This window comes from Pleurodeles waltl, chromosome 7 (genome assembly GCF_031143425.1).
Source record: "Pleurodeles waltl isolate 20211129_DDA chromosome 7, aPleWal1.hap1.20221129, whole genome shotgun sequence".
In the NCBI taxonomy this organism is placed as follows: Eukaryota; Metazoa; Chordata; class Amphibia; order Caudata; family Salamandridae; genus Pleurodeles; species Pleurodeles waltl.
In genome coordinates, this window is record NC_090446.1 from 177,275,816 (window position 1) to 177,299,733 (window position 23,918).

At 43.0% G+C, this 23,918-nt stretch overlaps 1 protein-coding gene across 2 annotated transcripts in view; it reads right to left on the minus strand.

The window, feature by feature from the left end:
• WFDC3 (WAP four-disulfide core domain 3) overlaps positions 1–23,918 on the minus strand; it is a 271,764-nt gene that overhangs the window by 222,351 nt on the left and 25,495 nt on the right. For both annotated transcript variants that reach the window (XM_069243494.1, XM_069243495.1), the window contains 3 exons: positions 12,422–12,559; positions 1,905–2,045; positions 1,605–1,748 (listed from right to left, as the gene is read on the minus strand). In XM_069243494.1, coding sequence (XP_069099595.1) covers positions 1,605–1,748; positions 1,905–2,045; positions 12,422–12,559 — 423 coding nt within the window. The remainder of the gene's footprint in view (positions 1–1,604; positions 1,749–1,904; positions 2,046–12,421; positions 12,560–23,918) is intronic.

The window sequence follows — 23,918 nt, forward strand, 5'->3', positions numbered from 1 at the left end:
GCAAAAGGAAATCCATGGTATTCTTCTACTATCCCGTCACAATTTTACGCAAAGTTAAATCTGCACATTGGCAATGGATATAATGGAACAACAAGGATTCCACATACAGAAATTCCACTGACTAACACCATTCTAAACAAGGTGGGAATGCTGCAGATAAGGTGGATAGTTTATCTGCCGGTTTCACAGTAGTTTATAGTTGCTGTACTTCTCTAAATCAAACCCAATGTTATGTAGTGAAGTGACGTTGGAATGTATATGCGTGTTTTGTGCGCTTATTGCAATAACATTATTAGCATGTTGGTATAGCTGCATTAATTTTCAATTCCAAGATTATGCCCTGTTGTGACCTTTACATGAATTTAGCAACAGCTTTAATGGTCTTTATTGATTTAAGAAGAGGAAGATAAGAAATAAAAGTACTTCTTGCATCCATTTCAGCAAGAGCTATACTGTTGTATCTCCCAGACATATCAGTGCTAGAGAGAGAGAGAGACAGAGAATTAAAGATATAGGGAGAGACAAAGGGCCAGATGTAGGAAAATCCAATTTTGCGACTTACAAATTTCGAGTCGGTCAGCCTCGCAATTTGCAAGTCGCAAAATTGGATGCAGAATGGTGTCTCAGACACCTTCTGCGACTTGCTATGGGGTCGCAAAGACCCACCTCATCAATATTCATGAGGTGGGTCGCATTTTGCGACCCCATAGCGAGTCCCTGCACTCACAGGGATGGTGGCCTGCTGTAGTCAGCAGACCTCCATGTCTGTGACTGCTTTATAAATAAAGAAGTTTTTTTTTTTCATTTTGCAGCCCGTTTTCCTTAAAGGAAAGCGAGTTGCAAAATGAAAAGTAAACCGAAACCATTTGGTTTCGTTTTTTTCAGAGTAGGCAGTGGTCCATAGGACCACTGCCTGCTCTGAAAAAATATTTTTGTCGACATTCACAAAGGGGAAGGGGTCCCATGGGGACCCCTTCCCTTTTGCGAATGAGTTACCACCAGTGTGACACTGGCTGTAACTGCGAGTTGGTTTGCGACCGCATTCGCGGTCACAAAGCAACTCTGAATTGCGATGCAGTCGCAAATAGGAAGGGAACACCCTTTTCTATTTGCGAGTCGCATTCCCAAATTGCGAGTCGGTACCGACTCGCAATTTGGGAATGAGCATCGCGTTAGGCCGTTTGCATGCCGCAAACTGCGATTTTTGCAGTTTGCGGCATGCAAACGGCTTACTACATCTGGCCCAAAGAGAGATCAAAGAGAGATAGAGAGATTGAAAGACCTCCATTTGTTCTAGTGTTTGAGACTGTAGAAGAGATCTCATGGTGTCAATGCTTTCAGTGCTCTCTAAAGTGCTGCATACATCAAGTCAATGATTGGGGTATGGTCTGGACAGCTCACACTGTGACATCCCATGTAGTGTGTGCTAAACATGCCTTTGCATCAATGAATACAGTGTTCTCTGTTGAGAAAAAACTGTCAAGTCTAGGAAATAAATGCTAAGATAAGGCAACAATTTTAAGTTTTTGTTGAATTTGACCTTAAACATTTGCAAGTTTAAGTAGTCAAAAAAGTAAAAGAATAAATGCTGAATTCATGAGTACCTCTAGCAGGAGGCTTGCAAAACTGGTCACCGTTGTCCAAGCAGCACTTCTGTACCGTGGGGCAGTCTTTATCACTTTTACACAAACTATCATTGAATCTGTCTGGAGCATGGACTCGCTCTGGTGGACACACTCCAGGTTTCTCTGTCAGACGATAGCAGAAACAACATAAATACATAAGTACATTAATTATTCACATATTGTTCCATTTACTCTTGCAGAAAGTGTTAGGCTGTTAGGCAGTGTAAGTGAATGTGATGACTGTGTGGTTTCCCACCTTCATGCTTCTCATTTTTGTACCTTTCAATGGAGGTAGACATTGAGTTGCACACCGAGAGCTGCAGCACTTCTCATCTTTTGGACACCCGCTGTCATTGACACAAGCATAGCGCCCAGGAATAAAGCAATGGATTGGATTAGGTTTGCAGTAGCCTTCTTTCTCTGAAAAACAGAAAATGGGCTCAATGATAAGAGGGACACACATGGTGCAACAAGCATTGGCAAAGCGAATAGGTCTTACCTTTGACAATGAAAGTGCTGAGTTATTGTCTTTGACAGTGTCTGCTTGCAAAGCATTGATAAAAGGTAAAATACACAAATATTTCACAATGCTGGAGGAAAAGTAAATTGAACATTTAATTCAATAAATTCCATCTTCATGACTTATTTTACCAATGTTGTGCAGTAAACTCTGAGCAGAATTTAAAAAGCCTACCACAAGTGAGTCCATCTTAGAAATACCACAAATAACTAGCTGCAAGTAATTAAATACCATAACAGCCGTGTCACAAGTGTCCAAAATAACCCAAAAACAGTTGCAGTTTACTTTCCATAGCACTGGGAACTGGAAGAAATGCTACAGCCATTTTGGTGCAGGAGAGCAGAATTATGGGTTTCTGGGAGAAGCACATTTTTTTCAGTCAGTGGTATGTATAAAAGACTGTGAGCCTGATTTTGAGTTTGGCGGAGGGGTTACATAGAATATAATGGGATTTATATTCTGGCAGGCTGGATATCTGTCATTGTTGTAATGAAGTAACTCTTCGACCAAACTCTAAATCAGGCCCTGTGTGTGTGCAGCAGCCTGTCTCTTCCACCACCATAACTGCTGCTTTTGAGTGCCAAAGCCTGGGGGTTGCTGCAACATGTGGAAAGCAGTAGATAAAAGAACACAAGCTTGATAAAATCTGCTCTTTATTCAAACCAAAGAAAATATACCTGTGGCTTTGCTTTTTATATATTAGCTTAGAGGTGTTGGGTGCGAAACATAGGATATAGGGGATAGAGATCTGAGAGGGGAAGTAGCATTTTGGCAGGGGGGAGAACAAGAAAAATACATGCACTCCCATGGAGTGCTCAAAGAAAAAGAAAATAAATGTTGCTCCCTAATGTGAGTTCTGGAACGATGCAAATCATCCGATCAAATGGATGGTAAAGAAGCTATGCTCCAGAGGAAGGACAAGCACAAAAGAAAAGAAAGGAGATGTATTGAATGAGAAGCAAACAAATTAAATTGACAAGAAAGTCAGAGAATGAAAAAGCAAACATCTTTTGCAAAGCCCGCTATAAATATTGGTATTGTACACAATAAGTCTTCATCAACAAATAGCTAACCAATGGCTGTATATGAGACTTAAAAAGGAATACAAATCACAAGTCCTGAAATGGACAAGTTATCCATTGTAGCAGAAATGTGACTCAGCCATAAGACCTTTAGGCCCATATTTATACTTTTTTAGAGTCGCATTTGCGTCACTTATTTACTCAAAAGCGGCACAAACTTACAAAATGCAATTATATTTTGTAAGCTTATGCCGCTTTTGCATCAAAAAATGACGCAAATGCAGAGTTAAAAAAGTATAAATATGGGCTTCAGATTTTATTGGCAGGCCAGCTGTTCTGAAGGGTTTGCAAAAAGTGGGGCATCTAGATATATAGGCAAACTAGGCAGTCCTCTGGAGCTACCAGTTAGATATGGTGATGATATAATGCACACAAATTCAAATTTAAAAATAATCAGTCCTTGGGATGTGGAGATCCCTAGTCTAAACTGTCCCGTCGGCTTATATAGCACCCTTTCCACACCCTCGAAACACTGTTTGTAGGAGGACACAAACAATCAGATACATCCCAGAAAAAGAAAATACTTATCTGCTGAATATGATCTTAATGCAAATACGCTTACTAAACAAGTATTGACAAAGTCACTAGGTCTAACTTTTTTATGTAAGTGAAAGTGCTTTTTCATTGTTTGGTGAGTTAGTGTGCATGGTGGTTGAGTAGGTGAATGTGATAATGTGTCAAAGGTGGAAATGGGTGAGGGCGTAAGTGGATGAAGGGATGGGTGAGTGAGTGCATGGTTTACCGACTTCGAAGATAAATTGGTAAGTTTATAGATTGCATCAGACAAATTACACCTACCTTATATGCTGTTACTTTAAATAGTAATAGAGATAATCGGGAGAGGAAGTATGCACATTGCCAGCATATCGGCAGCTTTTCCCCCACTTCATTCTAGTAGAGGCAGTTCATAGTATTCGAATTGTTCACAAATAGGACAGTGTTTACCTCTAGTATGGCTGCAGTTAGACCTTTAATTTCTGGTCAAAAGTTTTGGTGCCCTTGTCAATCTTCAGCAGAAACTAGCAGGCATGTTTCAGAGCATATTAGGTAAAGTACCCCTCAAAAGCATATAGGTGCTTCCTATAGCTTGCTAACCAAGCAAATCCTGGAATGAGAGAGTACGCTATGAGTAAATCAACACCAGCTCTTCCATTATATAATGGTAAATACAGTGTATTATTTAATTATTCACAAGTCGAAAAAATGTTGCCACCAGAGTGGGCAAGCGAGTGCTTACATTTCTGGCCATGGGTTTCTCTGTTTTTGCACATCTTCAGCAGAAATCAGCAGCAGGTAGGCTCAGGGGTGCCTGGAGTAATTTGGTTGATGAGATGATATCCATCTCCATGGTTTGGAGCACTTTACTTAATATACTACAAAGCAGTATTTCAACCACTACTGCCTGCTACTTTTCACTTATAATTCAAATTCACTAAACTCTACCATTCAGAATACAGTGATAGAACTGGTGCTCACTTGCTGATATTTGCCCTCCCTCCTTTACTGTTAGTCTCCTGCAGGAGTCATTGGGTTGACGAACAATGGGACGCTCATGCACGCTTTGGAGAGGTGATTCACTTGATATACTACAAGCGGCACTTCATGCACCCCAACACCTACCTACTACTTTCTGCTAAACTTAAAAAAGTGTGTGGTAATGCAAGCGCTACTCGACCACAGTGGAAACACCTTCCTACTGGAGATGAATTCAAAACCACTGTAAACTGCATTTACCAGAATGCAATGAGATAACTGCTGCTTCTGCTGTCTTGCTGGCAGTGTGCTCCGTCCCCCCATGGGGCAATAGTGATAATGTCTTAAAACGTGTTGTCATTGTGCATGATGGAATGCATCCACTTAGGTTATGCAATAACAGCAGGTGCACCAATCAACATTAATAATAAATCTCCGAATCTTTACATGAATTACCACTCAAATATCGCTTTTTTTCCCAAATCCAATTAGTTTGTCATTTTACGAAAATGCATGTCTTGCTGTCAGACACATGCATCTCCGAAGTAAATTTCTGCGAAAAAGAACTGAAAAAGCACTCACCTGCGTAAAAGTAAAATGTTTTCACATTTAATAAATACACATTTGTACCAGAAATGGCAGCTTGACTTCTTCATCAAATGCTCACCATCACACAACAGAGATGTCGAAAATTATCGAAGGGATGGCAAGAATTATATCAAGAATACCCAGGATGTGGCACGAATGTGCACCCCTGTGCATGGCTGACATTATTCAGGCATAGGCACCAGGATACGATGAGTAATGATCATAGCACCAAAGGTGGGTATGAATACGTCAAGACTATCATATAATATTCAATTCTTCAAATAAGGTGTTGTGGTGTATTAATCGTATGACGAGAGACATTGTGTCAGTATTGGAAAGAGACTTCTATTGACTTAATCATACAGTTGACTTAAACACAGGGATGATATGAGAACAGAGTTAAAGCTAGCATAGTTATTACCCTGATGGTTACCTTTGCCTTTAGTTCACTCTAGCATCATGCCAATGAACCTGTGCTAATTCCAATGGACATGACTGTATGAATTACATATATAAGTCCCCATGAAAAGTACTGATACTTTTGAAGTGCATGTGCTGGTAACCCTTTAAACAGAAATGTGTAATGACATCTAAAAAAACTGGACTTAAGAATTAGCAGAATTACCATCGCTGTAAGCAAGGCGTTTCGTACATGAGTGTCTTACAAGGAACATTGAATATCCTCGAAACATGATAGTTTTTTTTTTTTTAGAAATAACTAATAAAAAAAATACTTGCTACTTACGTTTTACAGCCCTTGGGCAACTCCCTTCCTCCCCCCAATGCCTACAGTCAGTGGCAGAGGTGCCACAAGGGGACCAAGGGCAAACAAGGAGGTTGGGGACCCTGCTCACCTGCTGGGTAGTAATAGACAGATAGAGTAGGTATTGGGTCACACAGACTACTGCTCCATTGATAGCTATGCCCCTGCCCACGGTAGGCTGGCATAGTGTTCTGCATCTTCTATTGAACATTCATCTGAAGAGCTTCAATTATGAGCTTTTTATTTTGGACCCAATGGAATATGGCCTATTTTGTATCATCCTCGGAAAGATGGAAGGCTAAGTTGGTCGTTACAGGTTTAAAGCATGTGACCTTGAGGTTTCTCCCATCCACGCTGTAATAAACACAGAGGCCCTCATTACGAGTTTGTCAGAGTATTGACCCCAGGTGACAAATAACATTACTCTGAGGTTAAGTATTTACCACGTGGGTCAATACCTCCTATTCAGAGTTTTCAACAGGAAAATGAGGCATAACATGCAGAATAAGTTTTTGATACACTAAGGGCCTGCTTTAGATATTGGCGGATGGGTTACTTCATCACTACGGTGACAGATATCCCATCCGCCAAACTCTAAATCCCATAGGCAATAAGGGTATTTAGATTTTATTACAAGACCGGAGGCTCCTATTATGCAGTCTTTTCTTGCTTTAATTACGAACAGCAGCCAAGCAAGAACTACAGTACCCAGAAACAAAAGAACTACAAAATGACCTCATAGTGTAGTAACCAATGGGATATCACAATGCACTACTAATATCTTAACTGCGAACAACAAGCCCTCTTTTCTTGCTGCTCGCAGTCAAGATAAGTACCTACATTACTTGCTCGGTTGTTTATTGTGCTTTTCTATATTACCATTGCATTGTGAAACTTGTGTGTTTAGCGCGCGGTTATTATAAGGGAACGCGCGTCCTTTTTTCTGTCCTTGAGACACAGCGTCTCTCAACGGCCGTCTTCGGCCGTTGAGGACGCGCGCTCGAGCGCGTCGCATTCCTTTCAGCGCACGCGTAGCATTCCTCACATTCTTTGGGCCGGCATACCTTGTCAGCTGATACTCGCGTCGCGTCTTTATTTCCGACCGGGTTTGCTTGCTATTTGAGCATAATTGGCTCACTTTGCCTCCTTTGGCATCGACTTCGTCTGTCAGTCGACTTCGACTGCATTGAACCGCCTCCCTTGGCTCGGTCCCGCCCCTTCAGACACTCCTTTTTCTTTTTCCTCAGAAAATTAACCCTTCGGTGACCAGTGTGTTTTGACATTATGGCTGGGGAAGAGGATTCCCAGGTGTTTCAGGAGAGTTTGAAGTCCTTCATAAGGGACTCTGTACAGCAGGCAGTCTCAGTTTCCATGTCTGAGGTTACCAAAAAATTTTGAAGCCTCGGTTTCAAAGATGATGTCTTCTTCCAAATTGCCTCTTAATAAGAGCAGGAAACGTGCAACCACTCTCCCAATGACGTCCAAAGGCGTTTCCTCTGGTCCTTCCACCCGAGAGGTCTATAAATCGGGTCCCCCTCCTTCTCCTTTATATATTTCGCAGTTAAGAGACACGGATGACGATGATAATGTTTCCAGCCATGAGGGCGATGTGGACGGATCAGAAGATCCAGTTTCTTATGGGCCTCTGGAGAAAAGGCGTAGAATTTCTCCTCCTGACGGTGGTGACGTACACCTAGTGTCTCACGATTTAGTCGACCATGCTGGTGAACCCTTATTTGATCCCTCCTTCATGGTCCATCCAAATTCAAAGGAGTGGTACCCATCAGAGCATGTGGCGGATTATGTTTCTTTCTTTTTACGTCACCCTCTGGATAAGGCCGCTCGTAATAAACTCAAGTCAGAGTGTCCTCGTCCCTCTCTTCCGGATAATATAACAGCAACTCCGGTAATTGATCCTAACATGCTGATGTTCTTCTCAAAATTCGGCAAGGATCCCAAAAAGGGCGTGGATAGAGCCTGGTCGGGTTGCCAGGACAAGCTTCTTGATTTGGTGGGCCCTCTCACCAGAATTTTTGATTTGGCGGAAGAAGCAAAAATGGATAGTAACCCTATTGATCCGGAGGTCCTTTCAAACTGGGCGCAATGTGCTATTTGTATGCTGGGGAACGCCAACACTCAACTTTCGATTGAAAGGAGGAAGAGTCTGCTTTTAAAGATCGATCCCAAATTAACTTCTCTGGCCTCAAAAGATGAGGGTCCTTTGGCCAAAGGCCTGTTATTTGGAGATTCTTTTATTAAAGATTTGGGCAAATATGTGTCCACCTTTGCCTCTCTGGATAAGGCCCAGCTTTCGATGAAGAATTTTTTTTCGTCTCGGGTTTTTGCCAGGGCCGGCAAAGGCAGGAGTCGCTTTGCCGGCCGCTCCATCAGGAATCAATATTCCAACAGAGACTCCTTCAACCAGCAATCTCAACCTGAATCCTATTCAGGATACAAACCGAGGTTCTATCCCCGTCGTTCAAGAGGCTACCGGTCCAGAGGTTACTCCAGCAGGGGAGACCAAACCTCCGGTAAGTATTTCCGCTTCTGGCCTTCCTCCTGTAGGGGGCAGATTAGCTCTGTGTCTCGATTCATGGCGTTCTCTCACCTCAGATCCCTGGGTGATTCAATCTGTTCAAGGGTACCAGTTAGAATTCTATCAGATGCCAGTTCAGAGTCGCGTCCCTATACCACTAGTTTTTTCCCAAGAGCAAAACGAGCTTTTGCGCGTCGAAATCCAATCTCTCCTGGCCAAGTGCGCAATAGAGCCTGTTCAATTCGACTCTTCGGGCTTCCTCAGCACCATCTTTCTAGTTCAGAAGAAGAATCACAAATTTCGTCTGGTGTTGAATCTCAAGGCTTTCAACAATTTTATAATCTATTGTCACTTCAAGATGGAGACTATTCTCCATCTCAGGGACATTCTGCTTCACCGAGATTGGCTAGTCAGACTGGATCTGCAAGACGCCTATCTCACAGTCCCAATTCATCATTCACACAGGAAGTTTCTTCAATTCCAATGGCAGGACTCTTTTTACCACTTTCGAGTTCTTCCCTTCGGCCTTTCTTCCGCTCCTTGGTGTTTCACCAAGATTCTCAAACCCGTCGCAGCCTTTCTCCGGTCTCACGGGGTGCGTTTAATTCTCTATTTGGACGACTTCCTTTTGATGGCACAGGACAAAAATCTACTTCTAGATCATCTTCAACTGTGTCTAAACCTCCTTCGCGATTTAGGTTTTCTCATCAATGTGCAAAAGTCGGTTTTAGTTCCGACTCAATCTTTGGAGTTTCTCGGTTTTCGAATAGATACCACTCTATCGGTGTTGCAGCTCCCGCAACACAAGGTTTCATTGATCAAGAAGGAGATTCGCCACTCCCTTTCCCTTCCGCAGATCTCTCTCAGAAATCTGGCACGCCTGGTAGGTCTGTTAGCTTCTTCCATTCAGGCAATCTTCCCAGGTCCTTTACATTATCGAGCCCTGCAACGGCTCAAAATACGTCATCTTCACAAGGGTCTCGCTTATTCGGATCCCTTGGTCTTAGATGCCGAATCCAAAGAAGAGCTTCAGTGGTGGCTAACCCATCCAGATGCCTGGAACGGCAGAACTATCTTCTCTGCCGCCCCAGATCTTGTATTAGAATCCGATGCAAGTCGGACGGGTTGGGGCGCGAGATGTGGTCAGTTCTCGACTGGGGGCGCATGGTCTCTGAAGGAGTCCTTCTTGCACATCAACAGTTTAGAGATGCTTGCAGGTTCCTTTGCCATCCGCACTTTTGCAAAGAACAGGGTAAGTTGCACCATCCTTCTCAGGATGGACAATTTGTCCGCGGTCAGATACATCAATCACCTAGGAGGTACCAGGTCAAAGATACTCTCCTCTCTGGCAAAACATCTTTGGGAATATTGTCTGCCTCGTCGGATTTCAGTCAAGGCGGTTTTCCTGCCAGGCAGATTCAATACAGTAGCGGATTGGGTATTCCAGACACCTTCACGATTCCAGCGATTGGCAACTGCACCCTTCAGTGTTCAGTCACCTTTCTTTTGTCTTTGGAGAAATGTCTATAGATCTGTTTGCTTCTCGCCTCAATTCTCACCTTCCTTCATATTTCAGTTGGAGGCCAGATCCACAAGCCCTGGCCACAGATGCCTTTCTTCAGATTTGGCCGACTTCCCTTCTATATGCTTTTCCCCCTTTCCTTCTCATCCCCAGAGTCCTCGCTCAGGTGCGCAGGCAACGGTCTATTCTGGTGATTGTAACTCCTTTCTGGCAGACCCAACCGTGGTATCCGACTCTATTAGAGCTGGCGATCGCTCCGCCTCTTTGGCTGCCCCAATTTCCCGATCTCCTCTTGAATCCTCAGGGCCATCAACATCAGTTGATTCTCGACGGATCCCTGTTCCTCATAGCTTGGAAAGTTTCGGGTCGTCCTGGGGAGTCCCAGGAATTTCGGAGGACGCTGTTAAATTTATCCAACAGGCCAGAGCCCCGGGAACTTCCAGGGCCTATAAGTCAGCTTGGTCCCTTTGGTGCAGCTGGTGCCTGGACAGGAATTCAGATCCCTTTTCAGCGAATGTAGTATTAATTGTAAATTTTTTGGCTTCTTTGGCTTCTCAAGGTAAGGCTTATCGCACTATTAATTTGTATAGATCTGCCATTTCTGCGGAGCATCAAAGAGTTGATGGTAGGCCAGTTGGAGAGCATCCCCTGGTCTGTCAATTGTTAAAGGGAGTAAGATACGTTAATACACCGTCTCCTAAATATAATGTTATGTGGGATGTTACTCTGGTGTTGCGTTTTCTTACCTCGTGGCCTGATAATGAATTATTATCTCTCAAACAGCTTTCGGCTAAGTTAACCATGCTTTTATGTTTAGTTTCTATCAAGCGGATCTCAGATGTTAGAGCACTGGATGTTACTTCCTTTTTCTTTTCTCCCCTTGGTGTTTCGTTTCAGATCAAAAAACGTACAAAAACTAACTTGTCTAGTATTAATTATCCATATTTTCCCTCTCAACCCAATATATGTGTTGCAAATTGCTTAAAAACTTATGTAACCCGTACTGCAGATTTGAGATCGTCCTCTTCATCCCAACTACTTATTTCCTTTCAGAAACCTCACCTTCCTGTGTCTTCCCCTACCCTGGCTCGTTGGGTTAAATGGGTTATGTCCCTTGCTGGCATTGATATTAGTGCCTTTGGTGCCCATTCGGCCAGGGGGGCTATGGCCTCTCGTGCTTTTTGGGCAGGTTCCTCTTTACAGGATATTCTCAGATCTGCAGACTGGTCGAATGAAAATACGTTTAGAACTTTTTATTGTAAACCGATTTCTCATGTCTCAGATTCTGTGATTGCAATGCTTTGAACATGCATAATAGGAGCCTCCGGTCTTGTAATAAAATTGAGATTTTCCTAGCCTTGGTGTCTGAAAGGCTAGATTTTATTAAAGACACGGAGGCGAGTATTATCCCACCACGATTTAACCCGCCCTGTTTCTCTCTTTCAGTACCAACTCCCTCTTCCGGTGTTGGCTCAGCGTGATACACACCAACGTCTCTTACCAAGCTTGGATTTGTGCGACATCGACTATACCTTCCAGTCGTCCTTCGGTCTCCGTCATCTTCGAGGTAGTTGCATGGACTTTATGACTTTGGTTTTTATGTTCTATGTGATTATTTTGGTTACTTCTCCTCTTTAGTTCGCATCAAGAAAAGAGGACTTGTTGTTCGCAGTTAAGATATTAGTAGTGCATTGTGATATCCCATTGGTTACTACACTATGAGGTCATTTTGTAGTTCTTTTGTTTCTGGGTACTGTAGTTCTTGCTTGGCTGCTGTTCGTAATTAAAGCAAGAAAAGACTGCATAATACTCGCCTCCGTGTCTTTAATAAAATCTAGCCTTTCAGACACCAAGGCTAGGAAAATCTCAATTTCGGTGGACAGGATATACGTCGCCGTTGTGACACAATAACCCGTCCGCCAGTATCTAAATCAAACCCTAAAATTCTCCGTTTCGCCATTTTCTATAGGCCTTTTCTGATGATAACCATCAGCAGGTTTGACCTGCTAAAGTTATACGGGAAAACTGAAGTGTATCGCAATTTGCGAAGGGATCTGAATTTAGCTCTTGAATAGCAACCTAAGTGTAGCTTAGCTAAAAAAGGAACCATAAGAGAATTCCACCTGTGCATATTCAATTATAGACTCACGTGCAGATAACCCGAATGCAGGATTCCTGTATTTTGGCACAGTGGTTCTTTTCGTATATTACAAATGGTTCAGCACACCGTTTACTATTAGATCAGTGTCTGTATCTTTCTGTTTACAAACCTCAAAACCTGATGGCAAAGCGGTAACTTGTGCAACACCTACCTCCCACAGTTGGATAACAGGTTTTCTGTCCATTGATGAAGCAGCACTTACTGCCATTTGTGCATTCACTGTCTGAAGTGCAGAAGTCCTCCTTTCTCTCGGTTCTGTGGCCCTCAGCTGGGCAAGTACCAGGTCTGTCTGGAAAAGTGAATGAATGAAGCACATGTAAAAAGAGGAGACCCTCAGTTGCATAATAGCTGAATGCACAAGAACGGCCAGGAGGAACACACTGCAAGAAGAGAATGTAATTCTGATCAATTGGTTTATTAGTTGCTGGTCTAGAATGTTTCAATCACTTACCCGTTATTGTCATTATTCCAATTCTCCCTTCCTCATCTTGAACTTGTTACAGTATCTGAGGTGTATGCCCTGGTCCTGGACCCCCTGTTATCAATACTACCACTCTACCTTTCCTCACACCGCTGATTTACCTTAGATCATTCTTCTCTCAAGGGAAGGGAACGTGAAGGGCATTGCTCTCACCAACAAACCAGTATGCTGCAAGTTATCCTGGAAAGGAACACCAGGGAGGGACGGTCATTAGGGGTGGGACGAGGAGGGGAAAATCATGCTAATGAACATTACAGTAAGAAATCAGAGCCTTATCACCTCATCAACTTCTACCACCCAGCTATATATGATCTTTGACAGTATACCATGTGAGCATTAATACGGCCTGATGCTCAGCTTGATCTGACCCTTACAACTCAATGATTAAAGGGAAACAAACTTATTTTCATATATAAAACTTCAAACCCATAGAAACAGCACACCTCAAAACAGGGGCTTGCTGGTCTACAAAACAAGAGCCAGAAAATGGGATCCCTGCATGAAAGTCCAGAATCAGGCAGTAACAGGAAATAAGAGTAGCCAACATGACAAACCATCAAACATTTGACAGAGATAAACCACGTGCATCTGGAGAATAAGCTGTAATTCTTCTTCCTCAATGAGTCTCAGGAAGTGCCTTACTTGTTTTCTCAAAGGCAGGAGAAAAGGCCTTTTTGACTCATCCGCTCAAACATGACATTAAAAACTTCTCACTCCGGCCTGCAGTGCCAAACATCATGGATAAATGATTGCCCAGACAGTATGATGCAGATCAATCCAGCTAAATTTCAGCTGATCATGTAAAATTGAGTCGCTTAGCCTACCTATGCCTCACAATATGTGGATTCTGACAAAGAAGGCAGTTCACAGTAAAAGAGACTGGCAAGAAACTTTTACCCTCTTCAAAGCCTAAACCTGTCCAAGATTACAATCAAATTATGAGCTCAACACTGTACATCTCTAAACCACTACAGACATCTGACAAATTTGATCAACACTAGAAATAAAACATTACAATCATAAACATTTGGGAAAGCTCTTACCTAAATTCCAATTGCACATTCTGTGGTACAGCCAGGTGACTCTGTTCTAGAGTCACATGTCTACCACCCAGTCATGAATTATAAAACACCTTCTGAAAGTGATTACCCAGAGCAACTGCTACTGCTAAAATACACATTGGTTCCCAGAAAGCCCACACTGCACACACTGAACCTCCTAAGATGCTGTAGAGGGACCCAGGCCAAATCCATCCTTCAGAAATAGAAGTATGCACTTTACCTACCTTTACCAGTGCATAATCCATTATATTCTGTCATCAGCACTGACAGGAAGCCCAATAGTGATACCATAAGAGTATAGTAGATGTACAAAGGGTAATCCCCATGGAAGAAGATACTCCTCTAGTGCATCTTAGCTGCTGAAGCCTATCCCTAACAGCTTCAACTGCAGAATCATCAGCTGCTTGACAGAGAAGGATGGAAGGGCTGGATACATCATAGCCTTGTCTATTTTATGATATGGACCACTGAGCATGGCAGCAGATGCTTCTCTGTCTAGGAATCTATCTTTTTCACATACATCTCACTAACCATATCGCCCATCAAAACAACTCTATTAGTGATACCTGTGCATACACTACTAGGGCCTTTAGGGCTACTTTCAATCCAATCAAATTGGAAGAATGAAGATTCTTCCCCAGGTACCCCAGCCATGAGTGAGGTGAAGTTATCATAGGGCACCCAACTCATCTCCAACTGTTTTGAGGTGTAATCACCACCACTGAAGGACGGCTAAGAAAAACACATCAAAGTAGTGTTGAGTCTGTCACTGTCATGTATTGAATCACAGTCCTGAGCAGAACTGAAGAAGGATCCAGTTCCAGTCTTGCCCAGACTACTCTGAAGACTCTAAGTGCTAAAACCATGCTAACAATTGCATCCAAATTAGCTAGCAAAACTAATTTAGCCAAAGAAACCCACTGGTATGACTACTATGCCCCCTGCACCACGACCTAGACTTTGGCTAAGGTCATCTCCATCTAAAACAAGCTCAACACTCTTTCTTGAAGATCAATCCCCAGGCATAAAAAATGCTCTGAGAAACATCTTGAGCTACATCTGTGAAAAGTTTAGATAATGAACCAGGGTCAGCTGACAATTGCAATGATTTAGGAGGAACCTATGTCTCTGCAATACTGAAGATACCATCTGTTAATCACCATGATCCAAGACTCCCTGTGTGTGAGACAATCATTTTACTATGGCTATACCAATATGTTCTCTCATGACAAAAAGTCAATGTGAGTACCAAGACTTAAGTGAAACTCCTGTGAGAGGAGTTTTGAGGATGAAACATAGTGCCTGAAATTCAGCTGACAAAGAATTCTCTAAACACCTCATTGAATGCCCTCACTAATACAGAGCAGATAGGGCTCATACATTTCTACTGATGACATACAGTTGCCATGAAAGAATAACAGAAATGTTAATATTCTCTATAGCATTGTTATCAAAAATGTGTTTGTCTGCAAGAACCTGTTTACCCATGTGATAGTATAATGAAACAGACATTTGCACAGCAAAGGCAATTGAATTTACTCCCAGATATGGGTGTCTGCAGAGGGGGCGCTTGCTCCTCCTCCTCCTTCTCCTCCCCCCTCAGGATTTAAGTATAGCCTAGTGTGCAGGCTCACAGGGCAGCATAACACTACGGCCGCCGTAGTGTTACGCTGCCTCACGATGGATGATGTTAAAATTATGCTTCTCCTGACATAAATATGCTCCCCACAGAAAGAATTTCTGTGGATGCCCATGCTGCCAGATTCTTCCCACTGTACAAGCTCATAATTACTTCTCTTTTTCCAAAAGCTCCACTATATTTGTCAAGAGACTCAACCTTCTGAGCTCATTCATCAGGCCACAGATTCATTGTCCACCTGTAAATGGTTACAGGATCAGAAATGTTTAGAGTACCATGTTTGACATTCTTCAGAACCCAGGTATCTTATATAGAATTTGACAAGACTGGTGGGAAATGTATTCATTGATTCCTCACTGCCCATGCAGGAATCAGACATTGAGGACTAGAGAGCAAGTTTAAGATGACTTGACCAAGGTATTCAAAAGATGTCTTCAAGTCATCTGTGAATAAGTGAGCTTTCACTCATCACTCGTCTGATGTGAGAGAAATAATGTTGGGACTGATGACAAGTTCTAACTCCTCCCTTGTCATCAGACCTGTCTTTCCTGAATGGATTCAGAGTCTTGTGTAGAAACTTTAGAATTTTCAGTTTCCTCCAAACTTTAGGTGGGCATCTTAGACCATTCACACACATATACATACCAGAAATATGGCAGCAATGGGCGCCTGTGCCATGCCACAGGCACAGGCACAGTTGAGATTTTGATCCATCATCCCCAAGATTGCTCAACCTAGTTCCAGGATGTGCAGAGGTCATGGGGGCTGCCATCCATTCTGCTTCAGAAAGAATGCTTATGGAAAATGTCATCCTAGGCCTCGCCAAAGACTGTCAAGAAACAAAAGTTGGGAATTGAACCCTTGTGGAATGGGCTCTTCTATTTTGGGCATGAAAGCTTATAGGAGCGAGGGGGTTTATTTGAAAAGAAGGAATTTACATTTTGGCAAAGAGGTGCCTGTAGTGACAGTTGAGTACACCTTCTACAATGCAAAGAATTTGGATGTTTACTGGGGTGACATGATAATGAAGTCCAATGTGTACTTTACATGTCTTATTTCCTGGATTAGAGGTGGTCAGAGAGTGTGTAAAAGGATGTAGAAATGCTATAGAGAAAGGAAATGAGAAGGTTACAGATTCAGGGCATAGTTAAAAAGTGAATGGATAGGACATTGCCAAAAAATAGTCTCTTTGAAGATGGATCATAGAAATGTGCCCTTAATTTGGGGGTACATTATTAGAACCTATATGTTTCCTGAGGGGCTTTGACAGAAAGAGACTAGGAATAGAGAGAGACATATCCCACCTTGCTAGGTCAGGGGTTGAGCCAGAAACAAACAACCTCTTTTTAACACAAGGCAACTTCCACAACTGCAGTGGATACCACAATAGGCAAATAATACTCTCTAATATAGAGTTGAAGCATAGATTGTATGGTGTGGCGAAAATGGTGCCACTACTACCCAAGCATGTCGGAAGCCAAAGAGGTGAACTTGAATTGAAGCCCATGTTATCCAGTGAAAAGACAGTTTGTTTTTCTGTGATATGTTTAGTTTCCATCTTTATCTCCTTTGATATAGTAGGGTTCACAGAAATTTTGAATTGTAAAAATGATGTGGCCTTCATCTTATTTTTGCTGCAGCTTAAACATTAAAAAAAAAACTAGGAAAGGGAAATCATTCCAATATTCCTTCCAGCTAGGTAGTAAGTGACAGCTCAATGAGCGAGTCCTACATGGCTCTCTCCCTCTCTCTCTGTATGCATTTATCGTATTTCCCGCAGTGACAGTGTTTCAAGCACCCATGCATAGTCAGTGAGATCTCGTACTCATTGGCTTTATTTCTCTGTACGGTCAAAAATGTCATGGGTTCAGTGTTTTCTGTGATCACCTCCAAGAATGGCACAGCTTCAGCTGTTCCCTACAGCAAGTCTTGCCCTCCTTTCCTCAGCTTGTCTAGGGTGACCCTTTAACAAGTCTAAGATGTGTGGTCAAGTGCCCAGCACCAAAGAACTGTAGAGAAAGAGCATTATAGAATTGCCATGTAGAGCAGTTCCAGAGATATACTCCTGTATATCCTTAAACAAGAACCGCTGACAGGTCTAATTGAAACAAGTAGTCTGAGCCAGACTCTACATTCATAAAAACAACTGACTGAGACATATTATTGAATGAATCACCATCTGGCTTCCTAGGTGGGGTTGATGTATTTTAATTGGGAACATACAGAGCTACTGAAAGATAAATGTGAGACACTTAATTTAGTTCAGAAGCACAGTGGCTCATTGACGTCAGCCTCCTGAAGTTTAGACTTCAAGTCTAAAGTTACACTTTAGGTCTAAAGTTGGACTTTCAAGTCTAAAGTTAGATTTTAGGTCTAAACTTATACTCCAGGTCTAAAGATAGACTTTAGGACTAACGTTAGACTGCAGGTCTACGTTTACTTTTGTGAATCAGCCCCCTGTCTCCATGATTCTAGGAGCTTTAGACCAATGACATTGGTCTTGATGTGACCCTTCAATTCAGATTGGGTCGAAATGTTGACACCCTCTTGGAGAGTATAAAGAATAAATATAATCCTCCAATGCGAACTGTGCTCCACACTTAAGATAACCAGGGATATGTACAGTGTATTTTCCATCACTCTTCTACATATTCACCTAAACCAGCACTGCATTGTCTGCACTTTTCTGTTGTATAGCTTGCATTTTGTAAGTATTTTTTTTATTTGAAGAACAATATAATATCTGCTAAGCAGTGGTAAGGTGCTTGTGCTCTCTCCCTTATGCATGTTAAAACTGGCAACCACCTAGTTGGCACAATTAATTTACTTATAGGTCCCTAGAAAATGGTGCTACCGGTGCCCAGCGCCTGTAAGTTAAATGCAATAAGTGAAACCAGCAGCACCAGATGAGTCATCTATTAAATCGGCACTGCAAAACATGTCAAAGGCCTACCACTGCTGCCTGTGGTGCAGTTTTAAATTGCCACTTCGACTTGGCAAAATAAACCTTTTCAAGGCCTAATTGTTTTTTAAATACTTATCAGCCACCCATAAGGTAAGCCCTAGCCACTCCTATGGCAGGGTGCCTGGTATTTAAAAAGCAGGTCACCTGTATTTGAGTTTCACACGTCCTGACAGGGAAAATCTCCTGAAGTCATTTTTCAGTGCTGTAGGGCTATCTCCCCCATAAGCAGCTGGTTTACTTGTTACATTAATAGGTTATCACCCTAGTCTGGCAACAGAATGAGAAATGCTTCTTCCACTCAAATGAAATGTAATTTAAATGCTCTTTTTAAAGGTAAAGTTGGATTTTAACCTACTACTCTGAACATGCCAGTTGGCCTTTTTCTCCCTAAACCAAATGTGCCTTTCTGCCAGTTTACAGGGTCATAAAGTTATGAATGGTCTCCTGCAGGGTTTGGTACATTGCTTCCAGACATGGGGACAAAAAGGCCCTGGGTGGTGGGCAGGGTGTTGCTCTCCTGAGCAGGATGTCATTGGGAGTTGCACTTAGCCCTTCCTCGGCTTCAAAGGGTAGCCTCGGGGCTTGACCAACCCTTTCCTGATGATTTTAAAGGGCTGCCTGCTCTGCTACTGACAAATGCAACTGATATCCTGGCCTGGTTGCCATTTGTTACCCTAGACAGTTTAGGGAGCCAAGACAAGCATTTGCAATACAATGGGTCTCGCATTTGCTCGAGTTAGCGCTGTTAACGTTGTAAATTCCTAACTGGACTTTTCTTGGCACTTAATTTGAAAATGAAAAGTAAAACAGTTGACAGAAGCAAGCCGACTCAAAGTGCCAGGGCCACCATGAGCCTGAGTGCAAAGGAGAGACACAAAAGGAAAAGGAAGTTTGCTCACAGTCAAACGTATCAGCAAATGTGTGATTATCGATGTAACGGGGTGATATCCAAGACGGTAACCAAACCGCCCCAAGCAGGCACAAACGTAAAGCATTTACCAATGATAACAAAGGATTTCTGAAAGGCAAGCCCATGAACAAGTGATAGTGATGGGTGTAAGGTGGACGTGGTTAAAAGCCCACACATAGATTCCAACAGAAATGAGCTCAATCTAAAACTGCAGTTTACCCGTAATTGTCCTGGTCCATATCCAAAAGAAGCAAAAGAAATGCAGTGCAATGCTTCCTCTTTAGAAGGTATGCAAAGAGGGGTGTGTGCCACCTGCCCCACGCAGATCCTAGCGGCATGCATTCTTAAATCGTCCGTTTATTTTGTCACAAGGGCCAACACTCATTTCTTTGTCGTTCATTAATTACACAATAAGATGCTAAAGTGCAGTGTACTTCTCATTTGTCAAGTTTTAAATGATGGAGGTGGGAAACCAATTATGGAAGTAGGTTTTGTAAGAACTCCATCATGATTCCTGAAGATTGATTTGTGGTTGGTTTAATAAGAGAATCCGCTTTTGAAAGAACTTTGGAAAAACATACCATGGTTTGTGGTGTCAGCCCTTTCCTGCAGATCAGGATTGCTTGGTGACAAGACCTGATGCTGTTTGAATTAAAGGTATTTCGAAGATAGATTTTGCGCCAAAACTGGAGAGATGCATAATATATGCAGGAAGCCTTCCTGCGGTTGTTGGCAAAACCTGCACTCATTGTTGTTCATAAGTTGGTGCCATTTTGGAAGTGCTTTGAGTGATGGTAGGAGCCCAAATTTGGCTTGGAGCATTTTTTCAAGAAAATGTGGTCACTTTGTTCAGTTTGGTACCAGGATAACTCTTTGTTAGGCAAGATGTGTGTGTGTGTGTGTGTGTGTGTGTGTGTGTGTGTGTGTGTGTGTCAGTGCCTGAGAGACAGAGGTTCAAATCTCACAGGGAATTTAATTCTTCAGTGTTAATGCGTTGAGAATAACATGTTGTTGTAGCGCGTTGGTGATGTGATCCCCCGCTCTAGCAGCTACAGTGTCGAGCACAATGGGCTGCTAAACTAGGCCTCACTAAAATGCTAATTGTTTATTTATGGGTCTATTCTGACATCACATCTATAGATAAAAGTTGAACTGAGGCGCATAGGGGTCAGCGCTGCCAGTGAGCCAAGTACAGTGAAGTAGATAAAGAGAAATGATGAAAATGTATAAAAGGGCAAGAGAGAGAGCAACAGGTAAATAGTGAGAAAGGGCTAGGCAGTAAAGAAGAAATAAAAAGAGAACAAAAAGGAAAAAGTGAAAAGGACAGAGGGCTAAAAAGATAGAAGGGTGAAAAAGAGAAAGTGAAAAAAGGTGAAAGATAGGAGGATGGAAAAATCAATGGGGAAAGGGCGGATGGACGGAAACATGTAAGGATGGATGGATGAAAGTTTGAATGGCTGGATGGCAGAAAGATGCAAGGCTGACTAACAGAATGGATGGAAGGAACGAAGGGTGAAAGAATGGATGGATGGATGGATGATTGGATGGACTAGTTGTTATGCATATGGGTGAATGGCTGGTTGGCAGGATGAGGAGTCAAAGGATGGATGATAGATTAACAGGTGAAAGAAAAACTTGGTGAACAGATGGAAGGATGAATGGATGGAGTAGTAAACGCCAAAGGATGGATGATAGATTAACAGGCGAAAGGAAGGATGAACGGGTGAAAGAATGACTGGGTGGACAAATGGAAGGATGAATGGATGGATTAGTGAACATCAAAGGATGGATGATAGATTAACAGGTGAAAGGAAGGATGAACGGGTAAGAAATGAAAGGATGAATGGATGGATTAGTGAACGTGTGAATGCAGGGCTCAGCGGGCTGTCCTATAGAGAAAAAGACTGAGTTCTTGTACAGTCAAGCTGCCGTGCTGCAGCATTAGGGCAGTATTACACATACTTTGTTAAATACGCCCATACTTCACATCCTGCTGCTCACACTTTCTGAGGCAGCGTTTCAGCTTTATTTTTCTCGCCCTCCTTAGCTACAGTTTTCACAGCGTGCCTGAAATAGATGTAGACTAATATCGGGGATTGAGGCTGAAATCTGAGGCCTGTGAGTAACCTGTTGCAGGGTGCTGCCATCTCTCGGCTCTCACAACTTTAACAAGTTGTCATGTTTTGACAGCAGCGCCCACGAGCAAAAACAAAACAAAACGAGTTAGAGCAATTAGCATTGTAAATTCCTAAGCGGCCTCTGAATGCAGGCTGCAGCAGCACTTTGAAACCTGTGTGCCTGCCTACAAGACACAAGGCGCTCGCTGCAGCTCTGTGAAATCCCAGTTCCCTAAAGAGCACAGGCCACGCATAGATGGCTATACAGTTCAAACCCGTCGATCCCATTGAGAACCGGCACAAAGGCGCTACAGCTCATTAAAGCCTGTTTCTCCTGGCGCTCCTCCTACTGTGTGTGTCCAGATTCTCAGAGCATCCACCACTGTTTTTTCGCTCCGGAAAAGCCCGAACCTGCACCGACGGTCACCCCACAGGCTCGCACGGCTATAATTATGCCGGTAATTAGAGGGGCAAAATAAAGCTCCACGGGAGCATTTGATGCGGCTTCTATACCCCCTACGCAAGGTCTGGGAAGACTCCTTTCGAGGGCGGGTTAGCGCTTCATTTTCAAGAATGAATGGCGCTTTTTATTAACAGAAACAGGGCTTACTTACTGAATACCTGGGGATCTGGAGGAAGAAAACGGGTGGAGGGTAGGCAGGGCTGAGAGCTACACACGGCTTTTGAAAATCATTAACTCCAATTCATGCTGGGCACTACCTTTAGGCGGGTGTTGGGGGTTTAAGAAACAGATATGCCTGAATCGGAACTATGAACTACTCATGCGCCTTAGTATCTGGAGAAACATGAAGGCATGTTACATCTCCACAGCAGCAAATCACATGTGCGCCAAGGGAGGGTGAACCAGGGTGAAAGGAGATTGTTTTTGAAATAGAGACATCCAAAGACGGGTGAGAGGCGGTCTTGTGGCTGGCATGCCGATCTTGTGGAGCCAAGATTTATAGCGTTGTGTGATCTTAGGAGAATTACACCAACTCCTCTGTCAGGTCCCACATATGTAAAACAAGGGTGGTAGTGGGAACATGGTATGTGGGGGGGCGGGAAGGAGGAGCAGTGTTTACAGTTCCTGTTGAAAAAAACTGTTCGGCTGTGAGGGCACAAAATAACAAGCATTTGGAATACAATGGTGTCATGTTTGCTGGAGTTGGAGCTCTTAGTGTTGTAAATTACTGACTGGACTTTTATTGCCAGACAGACTGAAAATACCAAGAGGAAGAGAGCGAGAGGAGCTGGCCCTGGAAAAGCCCCCCTCTGTTTTTATTATGTTTGCAGAGGGAGCTAGTGGGAAGGAGGGACTGAACAAGAACCCACACTGTTGAGGTGAAACAGGCAAAGGCCAAAAAAAGTCCCTTACAGAAGAGATAAGCAGGACATAGCGTAAATACACAGTACTTTGTGCTGCTCCCAAAGTGAAAAAAGGCAGGACAAAGAGGCAAACTGACCACTAGCAAGCAAGGATTTTTGAAGGACACTGCAACTAACAAATCAGAACGCTGGAACTCACTCTATTGTATACTTTAGTATACAGCAGGCCGAATGCTACCGCTCGACCTAAAAAGGGGGAAAGTTAGACAAATTAAGCCCCTACCTATAGGCTGCTGCTGGGGATAAAGGTGGCACTTTTGAAACCTCTCTTCAGAACACTTCTGGACCTTTGGAAAATTCAAAAGAAGGACTGCGTTGCTGCCCATTAACAAAGACTGGACCTGCATCCCTTGAATCCAGACTCCCCTGAAGTAACTCCAAGGGTCAATTGGCTGACCTCCTGTTTGAGCTATGGGGACACAACAAGCTTCCAGAGGCCTCCCTGCAAATGCCCAGCTAACCAGCACCAACTGGGCCTACCTGAAACCTGATCCCCAGGAGGTGCCCCTCAGGTCTTGGACCCCTGGCTGGCATCAAATGGTACTCCTCATCAGTCAAACTCACATATCCTGATCTCGAGGTGAAAATCCAGAAGTTTTTGGTTCTTTGCGACTGCGAACAGACACCTCCTGTTCCTGCTGACCATCTGCGATGCACGCCAATGTGAATCGCCAGCATCGACCTGCTCTTCATATGGGTTGACCGCAAATGAAGAGCTCCAGGTACAACAGAATCTTGGCACTGAGCAGCAACCATCCCTGATACCCAACCTGCGCTTCATGCTGGAAATGATCTCACTTGCAAACTACTCTGCATCTACCTGCATAGACTTAGACTAAGTAAAGGTCCTGAACTTCTGAATTTGACCCAGTCTAGTGCGACCAGATAATAGATTTTCCTTGTGCTGTGTTGCAGATAACAGATTTTCTTGTGTTGCATTTTCACTTTATGACTGTTTGAGTGCTGCATAAATACATTACACATTCCCTCTAAGTAAAGCCTTGGCTTTGTGCTAAACTGCCAGAGGTTTAAGCGCTGGTGTATTTAGTGACTTTTGTGGGTCACCCTGAAAAGGATTGTGTTTATTAT